Source organism: Theropithecus gelada, chromosome 20 (assembly GCF_003255815.1).
Source record: "Theropithecus gelada isolate Dixy chromosome 20, Tgel_1.0, whole genome shotgun sequence".
Taxonomy (NCBI): domain Eukaryota; kingdom Metazoa; phylum Chordata; class Mammalia; order Primates; family Cercopithecidae; genus Theropithecus; species Theropithecus gelada.
In genome coordinates, this window is record NC_037688.1 from 8,418,219 (window position 1) to 8,432,856 (window position 14,638).

Consider the following 14,638-nt stretch of genomic DNA (forward strand, 5'->3'; position numbering starts at 1 on the left):
GGCAGTGCCCATGAGCTGGTGGCAGGAAGCCCTCTGGGCCTCTAGGGGCGCTAGGGCTGTACTTTGGCTGCATATTAAAACCACTTGGGAGCTTCTAAACACTATTGCCAGGCCCCCCACCCCAGACTGATGAAATGCAAATATCTAGGTGCAGGGCTTAGGTATCAGGAGTTTTAAAAAGCTTCCCAGGGGATGGACATCCAGGGGTGAGGATCCCTGACCTAAGAAAGAGAAGGAAATGGGGAAGGACAGGAAGGCACCCAGGGTAAGAGGGGGCTGTGCAAGGTCCTTCGGAGCTCTTGCTCCCTGTAGGACCATGCTAGGGCCTGCCAGGGAGGGGTGTACCCCAAACTGCAGCCCCAGGGTGGGCTTCCTCTGTTTGCTAGGCACCCAGGCTTGCACCTGTGCTGTTCCCAGCAGCCGCTCTCCTATCCTCTCATGCCCTAGTGTGAACTGGGGTCCATTTGACAAGAACTGGGAGTTTTAGAACCTGGGACTGTAGGAAGAGAGAACAACCTTAGGGCCTAAGTGTTCTAGCCCATTTCACGGGGAGGCAAGTTACTCCCAAGCTCAGGTTTTTGTTTCGTTTTGTTTTGTTTTTTGAGACGTAGTCTCACTCTGTCGCCCAGGCTGGAGTGCAGTGGTGCAATCTCGGCTCACTGCAACCTCCACTTCCCTGGTTCAAGCGATTCACATGCCTCAATTTCTCAAGTAGCTGGAATTACAGGCGCCCACCACCACGCCCAGCTAATTTTTGTATTTTTAGTACAGACAGGGTTTCGCCATGTTGGCCAGGCTGGTCTCGAACTCCTGACCTCAGGTGATCCACCCGCCTTGGCCTCCCAAAGTGCTGGGATTACAGGTGTGAGCCACCGCACCCAGCCCTCAAGCTCAGTTTGAGCCACAAATGGGACTATGTTGCTCTAGAAATCAACATCTTTTCCACACTGCTTTAGTAGCAAGAGAGTCTAGAACAAAGGAGGCTACAGCCCCACTGAACTCTTTTCTGCTTGAGGTCACATCTGCCACATCGGGGGTATTTACCTCTTTCAACACGTATTTATTAGGGTACCTGTCTGGGTCAGGCATTGTGCTAAAACCCCCAAACGCTGTCATATGATACAAAGTGTTCTGTAACTTGCTCTTTTTTTTTTTTTTTTTTCTTCACAATATATTATAGGAATTTTTTTAGGTCATTATGACCTCTTTACTTAATTACCTATTTATTTATTTTATTAATATTTACAGACAGGGTCTCGCTCTGTCACCCAGGCTGGAGTGCTGTGGTTGCAATCATAGCTCATTGTAGCCTTGAACTCCTGAGCTCAAGCGATTTTCCTACCTCAGTCTCCTGAATAGCTGGGACTACAGGCACACGCCACCATGCCTGGCCAATATTTTAATATTTTGTAGAGACGGGGTCTCACTATGTTGCCCAGGCTGGTCTCAAACTCCTGGGCTCAAGTAATCCTCCCTCCTTGCCTCCCAAAGTGTTGGAATTGCACATGTGAGCTGCCTTGCTCAGCCTGACTTCATTTTTCAAAGAGCCACAGAGTGTTACATAATCTATTTAACTGGTCACTTTTTGATGACTATTAAGTTGTTTTCAGGTTTTTTGTTATTCCAGTGCCATATCCCTGGGGCACAGAGCAGTGCTGGCACATAGCCGGAGCTCAATAAATATGTACCTAATGAATGAAAGTGCAGTGGACATCCTAATTCAGCCATCCTTTGCTAACTTGTGCACATACCTGTCCAGGGTAGGTCCCTAGAATACAGTTGATAAGTCAGAAGGTGTGAGTTGGGCTCTACCTTTTGGAAAGGGATGTTTTCAAACTACAGTGAGTCAGAGGAGAATGGCCCAGAAGCTGAGGGTGTTGAAGCTGATGGTGTGGCGGGGTGTTAGGAAGAAGCAAGAGATAAAGAGCTTTGCAGAAGAAGCGTTAGACTTTGTTATGGGCAGGTACTGGAGGGTAGCTAAGGATTTGTGGGTGGCAGTTACTAGGAAGCTGAACTAAGTGTCAGAAAAAGTGTCTCAACTGTAAATTACTCTTGTCAGTGAGTTCCTGTCCTTAAAGGTTTGGGGCTGGGTAGGCCTCTACTATTCTCTAAGTCTGTAATGTAAAACCACTGAAAACTCTTGGGTTAAGTTTGGCCATCCCACCCAAAAGATGGAGACAGGTCCACTCTGCTGGGACCAGGAGCCCCAGTGAGGCCACTCTGGGATTGAGTGGTCCTGCCCCTCTGGCTGGGACTGCAGAGGAAGGAGGACTGTTAGTTCATGTCTAGAATACATATGAGGTACTCACTGACACTGTCTGTTGACTCTTGGCCTTTTCAGATTCTGGGGCAACAGAGTGGGTGACGAGGGGGCCCAGGCCCTGGCTGAAGCCTTGGGTGATCACCAGAGCTTGAGGTGGCTCAGGTAAGCTTCAGAGTCTATCATGCAGTTTTCTTGGAGAGATCAGGTAAAGAGGGAGGAACTTGGGCCAATTTTGAAGGTCTTTGAACTTCATTTCTACCCCACAATGTTAGGCAATGGAGTAAGGAAAAAACACCATTGGATTTCAAGACAGGACACTTGAGTCTTTCTGGGTGACTTTGGAAATGTCCCTTGTCCTCTCAGGGTTTTGATACAGTATCTGTAAATTGAAGATATTGGGCTGGATCAGGTACATTTTATCTTAAGGACCAATTCCAATCCATTGGTAGTGGCTGCCTGGTGCACAACGTTAAGAAGAATTCTAAGGCTGCACCTGGGCTTAAAGAGCACCGTAATCAATTAGTGATGTCTAAAAAAGGTAAAAAACAAAACAAAAAGAGCACTGCAATCAATTAGTAATATAAAAAAAGATTTAAAGAAAGAGCACTGCAATCAATTAGTGATGTCTAAAAAGTGTAAAAAAAAAAAAGAGAGAGAGAGAGAGAAAGAGAGCACCACAATCTATTAGTGATGTCTGAAATGGAGCAGACCAGGAGAGCACCATGAATGTTGTCCTCCATAGGTTAGTTCATCTCTGAGGTCCTTCCCTGCTCTGACATGCTTTTGTTCCATGGTTACCTCCAGCCTGGTGGGGAACAACATTGGCAGTGTGGGTGCCCAAGCCTTAGCACTGATGCTGGCAAAGAATGTCATGCTAGAAGAACTCTGGTGAGTTTGGGGGATTTTCTGCTCTGGGGAGGTGGATCACAATCTCTGTTGATCCCCTGGCCTCATCCATAGGAGCAGTTGTGTGGACAGACAAAGGTCAATGATTGAGTGATTGACTGATTGATTGATTGTGTTTGTCTTTATATGTACTGAGTGGTATGAAGCTTATAGAGCCTGGTATGTACATGCTAATTTTTTAATTTAATAAAATATATTGGTTTGCTCGTTTGATGACTGCCTCCACATGGCATAAGTGTTAAGAGCACAGACTCTGGAATCAAGCAGGCCATGATCTTAAGCAAGTTAAATAACAATTTCAGAATCTCAAGTTTCATGTCTGTAAAATGAGGGTAAGAATACTTCCAACCATAAAGGATTTTTGCAAGAATTAGATAAGGTAGTGCCTGTGAAGACCTTAATATAGTGTCTGGCATATTTGTAAGTGCTCCATAAATGTTAAATTAGAATAGTGACAGGGTTGCTACTACTATTGCTGCTGCTGCTGCTGCTGCTGCTACAACTACTACTAGTACTGTGACTACTACTAATAATAAAGTTTTGTTATTTTAAAGTGAATTTGAGTTCCTAGGAGTACTGGGTGTTCAAGTCATAGGTCACTTTGGAAGGTGTAATGGAGTTTTGATAGTTGAAAGAGGAACCATGAATCATGCTTATACTGTTGACCTGAAGCAGATTCTAAGTTTCTCATCCTTTAGATGCCACTAGTATAGTTTTCTGACATGTTCTGGGCAGTTTCAGATTATGTCAGGGAGGTAAAATGCTGAATGTTTGATTTTCCCAGGAAGCAGAAAGGCACTGCAACATATGGGCATTGACATAAACAGATTTTGTGGATGGACCTCGGCTGTTGCAGGGCTTACTAGGTCCACTAAACTATGATTTGATTCTATCCTGACCGGATTTTGCCACTTGGAATTTCTTAGTAGAGGAGAACCTTATTGTGAGAGCATCAGTTATGATTACTGTTAAAAGAAAAACTTCAGGCAAATTAAATTTAGCAGAGCTGATTTGAGCATACAGCAATTTATGAATTGGGCAGCATTCAGGACTGGGAGTGCTCCACCCAGCAAGGTGGGCAAGCACTATCTACAGACAGGAAAAGGAAGTGATGTACAAAACAGCTTGATTGGTTGCAGCTGGGCACTTGCCTTGTTTGGGCATGATGTGATGAGGCATTTTCCTTATATAGACATAGTCTGATCAGCTGGTAGGCTGTGACTGACTGAAGCCTGGCTGCTGTGATTGACTGAGACTTAGCTGTTTGTTACAAGGATATATCGTTAGGTTGCAGTTTGCCACATAGGAACTCAAAGTACGGAGGCAGTCTCAGGCCAAATTTGGTTTAACTATACGTTAAGCTGCAGGTGACAGAATACCTTCATCTATAGAGGTTTAAACAAGGAAAGGGTTTATTTTTTCCTGTATAGGCAGCTGGAAGTAGGCAGTGTAGGGTTTGTACAGTGGCTACAAGAGGCCAGGAGGGGTCTCAGCTCTGTCTCATTATCTTTCTGTTCCATCATCCTTAGCCTGTGACTTCATTCACATGGTTGGTTGCCTCATGATCACAGGATGGCTGCTCCAGCTGCGGCACTACTTCTGTATTCCAGGATTTGGTCTATATACCAGGGAAAGCCATCTGCGTTTCTCTCCTTTAAAAAGCATTCCTGGAAGTCCCACCTGTCAGCTTCCCCTTTTGTATCAACCATGTGTATGTCACTTGACCAACCCACATGTATGTTGTTTGACCAGCCCTGGCTGCAATGGAGAGTGGGAAATACAGTTTTTTCACCAAGTGCATGGCTGTCCAAATGAAATGAGACTTCCATTAATAAGGAAGAAAGGAAAGATGGATATTGGGAAGCTGGGGGATGAGGGAACTTATTACATAGAGAGCCCTTGGAGTGAATTCTCTTGCAAATATGTCCCTGGAATTGAGAATCCCCACAACGTACTTTATCTGTTCTTTCTTTATCCTGAGTTTGGGTTTTCAGATGTTGGATTTCCTATATGGGGGGCATGTGAGTTCATCTTTATTGACATCATCTTCCATAATCAATGTTATATCAACTGGATTTTCTCTCTTGTTCTTACCAGCCTGGAGGAGAACCATCTCCAGGATGAAGGTGTATGTTGTCTCGCAGAAGGACTGAAGAGAAATTCAAGTTTGAAAATCCTGAAGTAAGGAACCCATAAGCAGGAAACAGGACAATAATTGCTGATCTTTGGAAGGGGCATTTCTGACTAAGATCTGGGCAGCTCCCCGCTGGGGTAACTCACATGTGGTGGCCTGGTAGAACAGCTTGCCCTGGTCTAGGTGGACAAGGATTCCAGCGCAAGTTGTTTATCTGGGAGGTGGTCCCAGTAAATGCTGATAGGAGAGTGGTGAAGTGAGATGGGAAAGCGAAGGTAACCAATAAAGGAGAGTGATCAAGAGAGTTATCAATGAGGGAAATTGGAGCTCAGTACTCTGGGGCACTCCTGGAGCCAGTGCAGAAAACACCTGGTCACCTACCCAACCAATGGGCAAGAAAGCCATGGCATTTATCCACCAACCGTCTGTCCTTCCTGTGTTGACGTGCACTCATGGGGCACTGATTCTCTAGCACTTCCAGCTCACCCTCACCCAGCTAAACATGCTTCTGGGGTCAGGAGAATGGTCTTAGGCAGAGAGTGGCAAGTCTTTTCTGCAAGCAGTGGCTGGGGAGGTGATGTGATGGGGAGCACTGTGGCCTCCTCCAGTGGCTGACTCAGTGGCTTGGGACTTGTGCCACGAAGAGATGGACAACTGAGGTGAACATGAACCCACCTAGTGACCATCACGGGCTTGTCAGGGTGCTCTCTGAGGCTGATGCCGAAATTCCTATTTCAAGGAGACCTCAGGAACCCCATCAGATGGCTCCTTTGGCTGGAGGAAAGTGTCATCTGCCTAGGCAAATGTGGTCCTAGGAAAACGCTTGCCATTTAGAAACAGACAGACAGACAGCTGCCTCTGTGAGTGCCAGCTTTGCTGCCAGGCTGCTATCCACTCTGGCAACACTTGTTTGTGTTGCTTTCACAAGCTAGGAAATTTCCAAATATTTGGTGAAAACACTTCCACTAATCATTTGGGTGGAAGTGGGCTGGGAAGTTGGGGTGAAGCCCAGTTATTGAGCTAGATGCCAGCTTTGCACTGAGGATGGGCCTTTGGGAATACCAGGCCCATTATTGACCAGGTGTGGATATGGCAGTTTTGTCTTCCCTCCTTGTCACAGCCTTACTCCACTTGACTCAAGTGGATGCCAGGCAATGAGGCCAGGGTTTGTCCCATGCCACCCTGTCATCAGCCTTATTATTCAGCATCCTAAACTATATCATCCCCCACAAAAATTGAACTTCTGATATATCTTTTTTTAAAAAGAGAAATTCCTGCATTTTTCTTTTCCAGGCTTAGTTTCTGCCAAGAGTTGGTTAAGAGTCCAGGCTTGCCAGGTGCAGTGGCTCACACCTGTAATCCCAGCACTTTGGGAGGCTGAGGCGGGTGGATCACCTGAGGTGGGGAGTTTGAGACCAGCCTGATCAACATGGAGAAGCCCTGTCTCTACTAAAAATACAAAATTAGTTGGGCCTGGTGGCACACATCCGTAATCCCATCTACTCGGGAAGCTGAGGCAGGAGGATCACTTGAACCCGGGAGGTGGAGGTTGCCATGAGCTGAGATCACACCATTCCCCACCAGCCTGGACAAGAGAGAAGCTCCATCAAAAAAAAAAAAAAAAAAAAAAAAAAAAACGATGAGAAAAATAATAATAATAAAAAAGAGTCCAGGTTCTAGAACCAGACAGCCTGGGTCTTACCCCTGCTCCACCATTACCAGCCAGTTCTTCTTGGATGAGTGCCTCAGTTGCCTCAAGTGTAAATGGAGATAATGTCTGGACCTTCATTACAGGCCATGAGCATTCACTGAGAGAATGTAGTTAATAAAAGTAAGTTGTAGGTTGGAGCAAAAGTAATTGTGGTTTCGGATCATGAATTTTAAATTATTATAACTAGGCTAAAATACATCTTTATTAATCAAAATAGGTATCATTATAATAAACACATTTTTTACCAATAAGAAATAAGTTTGTTTATTCCTGTAGCATAAAAATTCGTGCTTCGGGATTCGACAAACTCTTGGAAAGCATTTTCTGCATCCTGCTGGTTGTAGAAGCATTTTCCCTGCAAAAAGTCGTGGAGATTCTTGAAGTAATGATAGTCAGTTGGCCAGAGGTCAGGTAAATATGGCGGATGAGGCAAAACTTCATAGTCCAATTCATCCAACTTTTGAAGCTTTGGTTGTGCGACGTGCAGTCGGGTATTGTCGTGGAGAATTGGACCCTTGCTGTTGACCAATGCCTGCTGCAGGCGTTGCAGTTTTCAGTGCATCTCATTGACTTGACGAGCATACTTCTCAGATGTAGTGGTTTCGCCGGGATTCAGAAAGCTGTAGGGGATCAGACCAGCAGCAGACCACTGGTGACCATGACCTTTTTTTTTTTTTTTTTGGCACAAGTTTGGCTTTGGGAAGTGCTTTGGAGCATCTTCTGGGTCCAACCACTGAGCTAGTCCTTGCCAGTTGTATAAAATCCACTTTTCATCTCATGTCACAATCAGATCAAGAAATGGTTCACTGTTGTTGTGTAGAAAAAGAGAAGATGACACTTCAAAATGATGATTTTCTTGGTTTTCACTCAGCCTCATGAGGCACCCACTTATCGAGCTTTTTCACCTTTCCAATTTGCTTCAAATGCTGAACGACCATGGAATGGTCGATGTTGAGTTCTCAAGTGGTTGTAAGAAGATCAGCTTTGATGATTGCTCTCAATTGGTCATTGTCAACTTCCAATGGCCTGCCAGCACAGCCCCTCATCTTCCAGGCTCTCGTCTCCTTTGCAAAACTTCTTGAACCACCACTGCACTGTGCGTTCGTTAGCAGTTCCTGGGCCAAATGCGTTGTTGATGTTGTGAGTTGTCTCCGCTGCTTTATGACTCATTTTGAATTCGAATAAGAAAATTGCTTGAATTTACTTTTTGTCTAACATCATTTTCATAGTCTAAAATAAATGTAAAATAAACAGAAAGTATTAAGTCATTAGCAAGAAATCATAAAGTGAGAATTCTGCATTAAAACGATGTATAACATAACCACATTTATTTAAGAATGTATTCCAATATCAAATGGCAAATTTCAACAGTACAAAAACTGCAATTACGTTTACACCAACCTAATAGAAGCTCAACAAATACTGGCAATTACAAGCATTGCCTTAGGGTCAACTTGAAAGACGTTCCTAAAATTGTGGGAAAGGGGGAGGACCTAGAGTGGACATTATCGGAAGGCAAAGCTATAAGCAAAAGAGCAACATGGGAAACACATGACTCCTCCGTTACTGTCCCTGGCCCTATTCTGTCTCCCCTCCCTGTTGTCAGCTACCTCATATATTCTCTAATCTCTGTGTCTGTGCCCTCAAAGACCCCCCTAAAAATGGAAATATTACTGCTCATTGGTTATTTTCTATCAGTTAAGTACTGTATTAGTCCATTTTCATGCTGATGATAAAGATATACCCAAGACTGGGCACTTTTTGAAAGGAAGAGTTTATTGGACTCACAGTTCCACATGGCTGGGGAGGTCTCACAATCATGGCGGAAGGTGAAAGGCACATCTCACATGGCAGCAGACAGGAGAAGAGGGCTTGTTCAGGGAAACTCCCCTTTTTAAAACCATCAGATCTCGTGAGACTTATTTACTATAATGAGAACAGGATGGAATTCAATTACCTTCCACTGGCTCCCTCCCACAACATGTGGAAATTCAAGATGAGATTTGGGTGGGGACACAGTAAAACCATATCGAGTACTGCGCAAGTGTTTTAGGTTTGCAGAGAGTGGTGGGTCTGCCCAGCAAGCAGAGTGTGGGGAGATAATGCTGGGACTGGTGGCTGACTTAATGGCCCAGGACCCATGCCACAAGGAGATGGATGGTGGATGTGAACAGGAGCCTGCTTACACTCATTACAATTTAGATTCTTATGCTTGATGACACAGGTACCCTTTTAGGCCCATTTTACCAATGAGGAAATTAGAACTAATTTGCTCAAGATCAAAAAAAGAAGTGGTGTAGGTGGGATTTAAACCCAGGACATCTAGCACTAAAATGCATGTACTTAACTACTATCCTAAGGGAGTGGCTACTTAATTTGATAAACTCATCTAGTGAATGGAAGAGAGATGGGTACATTTCACTGACGGTACTGAGCCTTCGCTGATGAGCTCACTGGGAATCTCAGACATGAGTGGGAGGTGTCTAGGGGACAGGTGGGCTTCAGTAGGCTGGATAACTCCTGAAGTCTCTTTAACTGGACAGTTTCAAGAGGAAAACCAAGAATCCTTGAAGCTCACCATTCTGTCTTCTTCTCCAGGTTGTCCAATAACTGCATCACCTACCTAGGGGCAGAAGCCCTCCTGCAGGCCCTTGAAAGGAATGACACCATCCTGGAAGTCTGGTAAGGCCCCTGAGCAGGCCTGCTTTAGCTCTCTGAGCCTCAGTTTTTCTATCTGTAAAATGGGGTGGTGGGAGAGAGGAAAATTTCGAGGATCCTTCTGATTCTCACATTCAGGGAGAATGATTCTGCATGTGAGGGATCTGGTTCTCTGTCTAAGAAGTCTTTACATCTTTCTGTAGGAAGCAATGATTTCATTTTTAAACCTTGACTATTTATTCAGCAACTTCTCTGTTCTATGAGATAGTGTAGGAATGGGGATGTGGTTGAAGAATGAAAAGAAGAGTCAGCTCCTGCCCTCCTGGGAACTGCATCTGCCTTCACAGGTCAAAGATACTGGATCAGACCTTCTGTGGTTCTGAATGGAGGTTACACAGGTTAGGAGCAGGTTGCACAGTGTATCCAGTTCTCTATAAGAAAGCCATAGTCCTTCATGTATTTGAAAAAAGCAAGAATTGCATTCTTGACAGATTCTTTCGTTGCCTTAAAAAGAATGGCCTTGGGAGTCTGGGCAGCTGGGTCCAGTGTTGTGGACTTTCTCTCTGCTGAGCCACAGCTTCAAAGATTTGTTCTTACTTCCAGGGATCTATTTCTCAGACAATAAGTAAAGGTTTTCCCTGGCCTAATGTGCTATAAGTGAATGTTACTATGTATGTTCCAGGCACTGGGCTAGAGACTAATATTTAAAAGCCAGGACATTTCCTATAAAAAATGTGTATCTCAGGGTTTTCTCAAAAGAGCTGGGAACTCTGGATGCCCATTCATGATTCCAGTAGTAAACCAGAGTACAAGAAGGGCTAAGTCTTCTCAGATGGGCAAACCCACTCTGGCTGACTGCAGATCCACCAAGCCTATTGCCTTAGACCAGGACCCTTTGGCAACTCATTCCCATAAGCTTGTCATCCCTGCTTTAAATATGCAGGCCTTGTCTTCTTTCAAAAAGCATACCAAGGCTGCAGCAAATGCAGATATCAAATGATGAAGTTAAACACAAAAGCTTTGCTGGGCGTGGCAGCTCACACCTGTAATCCCAGCCCTTTGGGAGGCTGAGGCAGGAGGATCACTTGAGGCCAGAAGTTCGACATCAGACCTCTTCTCTTAAAAAAAAAAAAATTCAGCTGGGTGCGGTGTAGTTCCTAGCTACTCGGGAGGTTGGGATGGAAGGATCCCTTGAACCCAGGAGTTCAAAGCTGCAGTGGGCCACGACTGCATCACCGCACAGGCGACAGAATTAGATTCCGGTCTCTTACGATAATAAAAAATTTAAAAGTGACTTCAAAAATCTATGCTGTGATGGAGAGATTTTTCCTTCTGTAAGATTGTGACATTTCTGTGGCCTATGACATCATCAGGTTCTGGGCAGAGCGTAGGTTTTCTGTTTCTTTGTTTTTGAAACCATTGCTCAGTCCTAAGAAACATCACCTTCTGTGTCCTGGGCACCAGCCAACATCAGGTTGATATTTTAAGGGATCTGATGCTATTTGCTGCCTGTTGATGGAACTTGGGAGGGCACCAGGGTTTGCTCATTGCATTCTTGACAGATTCCCTTGTTGCCTTAAAAAGAATCACTGGCCTTGGGGAGTCTGTGGCTGGCTGGGTGCAGCGTTGTGGACTCTCTCTGTCTGCAGAGTCATGGAGCCTTGTTCAGAATCCTTCATGAGCTGCCCTGGTTGACCGAGGGTAAAACGGCCCTGACTTCCCTGCAAGAAACACTGCAGCTGGGCCAGAGGGTCAGCCCATGCCAGGCATGGGTTTAAAAAGTGGAGGCTTTTGTTTGAACGCCCTGCTCTAATTTTGTCCTCACTCAAACCTCTGTTCACTTGATCTCCTTTAGGCTCCGAGGGAACACTTTCTCTCTGGAGGAGGCTGACAAGCTTGGCTGCAGGGACACCAGACTCTTGCTTTGAAGTCTCCGGGAGGATGTTCATCTCAGTTTGTTTGTGAGCAAGCTGTGAGTTTGGGCCCCAGAGGCTGGGTGACATCTGTTGGCAGCCTCTTCAAAATGAGCCCTGTCCCGCCTAAGGCTGAGCTTGTTTTCTGGGAACACCATAGGTCACCTTTATTCTGGCAGAGGAGGGAGCATCCGTGCCTCCCAGGATAGACTTTTCCCAAGGCTACTTTTGCCATCGACTTCTTCCCAAGATTCAATCGCAGGATGTACAAGAGGGACAGCCCCTCCTCCACGGTATGGGGCTGGCCTCTACTGATCCTCCCAGGCTTCCCTGTGGGTCAGTGGGGCCCATGGATGTGCTTGTGAACTGGGTGCCTGTTGGTGGAGAGGCCTGGACTATCACAAAAGACCGCTTCCCACTGCTCTGATGAAGAGGAGTACACAGAACACAATTCAGGAAGCAACTTTCTCCATGTCTCGACTCATCCATCCAGGCCATTCCCCATCTCTGGTTCCTTCCCTCCTCCTGGACTCCTGCACACGCTCCTTCCTCTGAGGCTGAGATTCAGAATATTAGTGACCTCGGCTTTGATATTTCACTTACAGCACCCCCAACCCTGGCACCCAGGGTGGGAAGGGCTACACCTCAGCCTGCCCTCCTTTCCGGTGTTTAAGACATTTTTGGAAGGGGACACATGACAGCCGTTTGTTCCCCCAAGACATTCTAGGTTTGCAAGAAAAATATGACCACACTCCAGCTGGGATCACACGTGGACTTTTATTTCCAGTGAAATCAATTACTCTTCAGTTAAGCCTTTGGAAACAGCTCCACTTTAAAAAGCTCCAAATGCAGCTTTAAAAAATTAATCTGGGCCAGAATTTCAAACGGCCTCACTAGGTTTCTGGTTGATGCCTGTGAACTGAACTCTGACAACAGACTTCTGAAATAGACTCACAAGAGGCAGTTCCATTTCATTTGTGCTAGAATGCTTTAGGATGTACAGTTATGGATTGAAAGCTTACAGGAAAAAAATTAAGCCCTTCCTTCTAAGCAAATGTCTTCCTGGATTATTCAAAATGATGCATGTCGAAGCCTCTGTAAATTGTCAGATGCTGTGTAAATGTTATTATTTTCAACATTAAGATGTGTGAAAACTGGTTAATATTTATAAATCACTTTGTTTTATTGTCTTAAGTTTATACTTTTATAGACAACATGGCCGTGAACTTGATGCTGTAAATAATCAGAGGGGAATAAAGTATTGAGTCAAAACAGCCATCTTCCTTGTGACCAAACATTTAAAAATATTCTGGCCAGGCACAGTGTCTCACTACTGTAATCCTATCACTTTGGGAGGCGGAGATGGGTGGATCACCTGAGGTCGGGGGTTTGAGACCAGCCTGACCAACATGGAGAAACCCCGTCTCTACTAAAAATAGCGGAGGTTGCAGTGAGCCGAGATTACACCACTGCCCTCCAGCCTGGGCAACAAGAGTGGAACTCCGTCTCGAATAAATACATAAAATAAAAAATAAAAATATTCCTAAAGCTTATCAAATTTTAAAGCACAATTTTCTATTTGAAGGGGGGAAAATGATATTTTCAACCCGATCTTGTATAGCTTAAGGCAAAAGCAATTCTTAGAAAATAGCCAGGCAATCAAAACACTTTTGGCTTCAGTTTAGAAAAATTTAACCCGGTGGAGTTTTCAGCTGTGCAGGAGCCGCCCCATACCCAGCCTAAAAGGCTGCAACACATGTGAAAAGGCCCCTTGGCTGCCCTGCATTCCCTCAAAGTGGCTCCAGGAGTCTTTAACAGGAGAAAGATGGAGAAGGTTTACCTACGGCTGGCTCTCCACAGCGAGCAGCCTCTCATGCAGGCCTTGTGTTAAAATAATGCTTAGCTGCGTTTAATGAGCAAGGGATCAGGTGGTCGCCCAGCAAGGTGAAATGCTACTTCCTTGAAATTTCTCTTTAAATTTCTCTTATAAGGAAACTGCGATTGCATTTGTGCGTGTCTGGCTTACTCGGTGTTGCAGCATCTCCCTGGACCCTGTGTGGGAATGTGTCTGTGGGTTTTCTTTGTGATTGGTGCCGTGTTCTGCCCAGACCATTGTTTCTAATATAGCAGATCAGAAGGAAGGTGGCGATGAGTCTCCTTTCGCTGAGGTGAACCCACAGCAGCCCATTTGCATAGCACTATATTGGGTTGTCAATTTGTCATCTTTAAATTCATTCAGCAATGAGGTCAGGCATGGTGGCTCAAGCCTGTAATCTCAGCACTTTGGGAGGCTGAGGCAAGTGGATCACTTGAGGTCAGGAGTTCAAGACCAGCCTGGCCAACATGGAGAAACCCTGTCTCTACTAAAAATAGAAGAAGAAAAAAATAAGTTAGCTGGGTGTGGCAGCGCACGCCTGTAATCCCAGCTACTTGGGAAGCTGAGGCAGGAGAATCGCTTGAATCTTGGAGGAGAAGGTTGCAGTGAGCTGAGATCATGCCGCTGCACTCCAGCCTGGGCGACAGAGCGAGACTGTCATAAATTAATTAATTCATTAATTCAGCAATGATTTATTAACCAGTTATATAAGGACGACCAGTGGATGGACAAAACAGACATGGTCCTCAAGGTGCTTAGGTGAGGGTAGAGGGAGAGGCAGGCAGAAAACAAGTCAGTTGAAAAAGATATGAAAAAATCTTCAGCCAGGCACTGTGGCTCATGCCTGTAATCTCAGCACTTTGGGAAGCCGAGACGGGCAGATCACTTGAAGTTGGGAGTTCGAGACCAGCCTGGCCAACATGATGAAAACCCGTCTCTACTAAAAATACAAAAATTAGCCGGACATGGTAGCAGGTGCCTGTAATCTAGCTACTTGGGAGGCTGAAGCAGGAGAACTGCTTGACCCCGGGAGGCAGAGGTTGCAGTGAGCTGAGGTCACACTACTGCACTCTAGCCTGGGCAACAGAGCAAGACTCTATATCCAAAAAAAAAAAAAAAAAGTCTTCAGGCTGTTGAGGGCCTGGTCCGAGACAGGTTGTCTGAGGAGGTGCCAGGT

The 14,638-nt window shown here is 45.3% G+C and overlaps 1 protein-coding gene across 2 annotated transcripts in view; it reads left to right on the plus strand.

Moving 5' to 3' along the window:
- NOD2 (nucleotide binding oligomerization domain containing 2) overlaps nucleotides 1-12,859 on the plus strand; it is a 39,178-nt gene extending 26,319 nt beyond the window's left edge. Inside the window, exons 8-12 of one of the 2 annotated variants that reach the window (XM_025370863.1) lie at nucleotides 2,342-2,425; nucleotides 3,068-3,151; nucleotides 5,267-5,350; nucleotides 9,613-9,696; nucleotides 11,528-12,853. In XM_025370863.1, coding sequence (XP_025226648.1) covers nucleotides 2,342-2,425; nucleotides 3,068-3,151; nucleotides 5,267-5,350; nucleotides 9,613-9,696; nucleotides 11,528-11,600 — 409 coding nt within the window. In that variant the 3' untranslated portion in view covers nucleotides 11,601-12,853. Of the gene's footprint in view, nucleotides 1-2,341; nucleotides 2,426-3,067; nucleotides 3,152-5,266; nucleotides 5,351-9,612; nucleotides 9,697-11,527 lie in introns of both variants that reach the window. The other variant, XM_025370862.1, reaches the window with a different exon arrangement.
- Nucleotides 12,860-14,638: the final 1,779 nt, after the last annotated feature.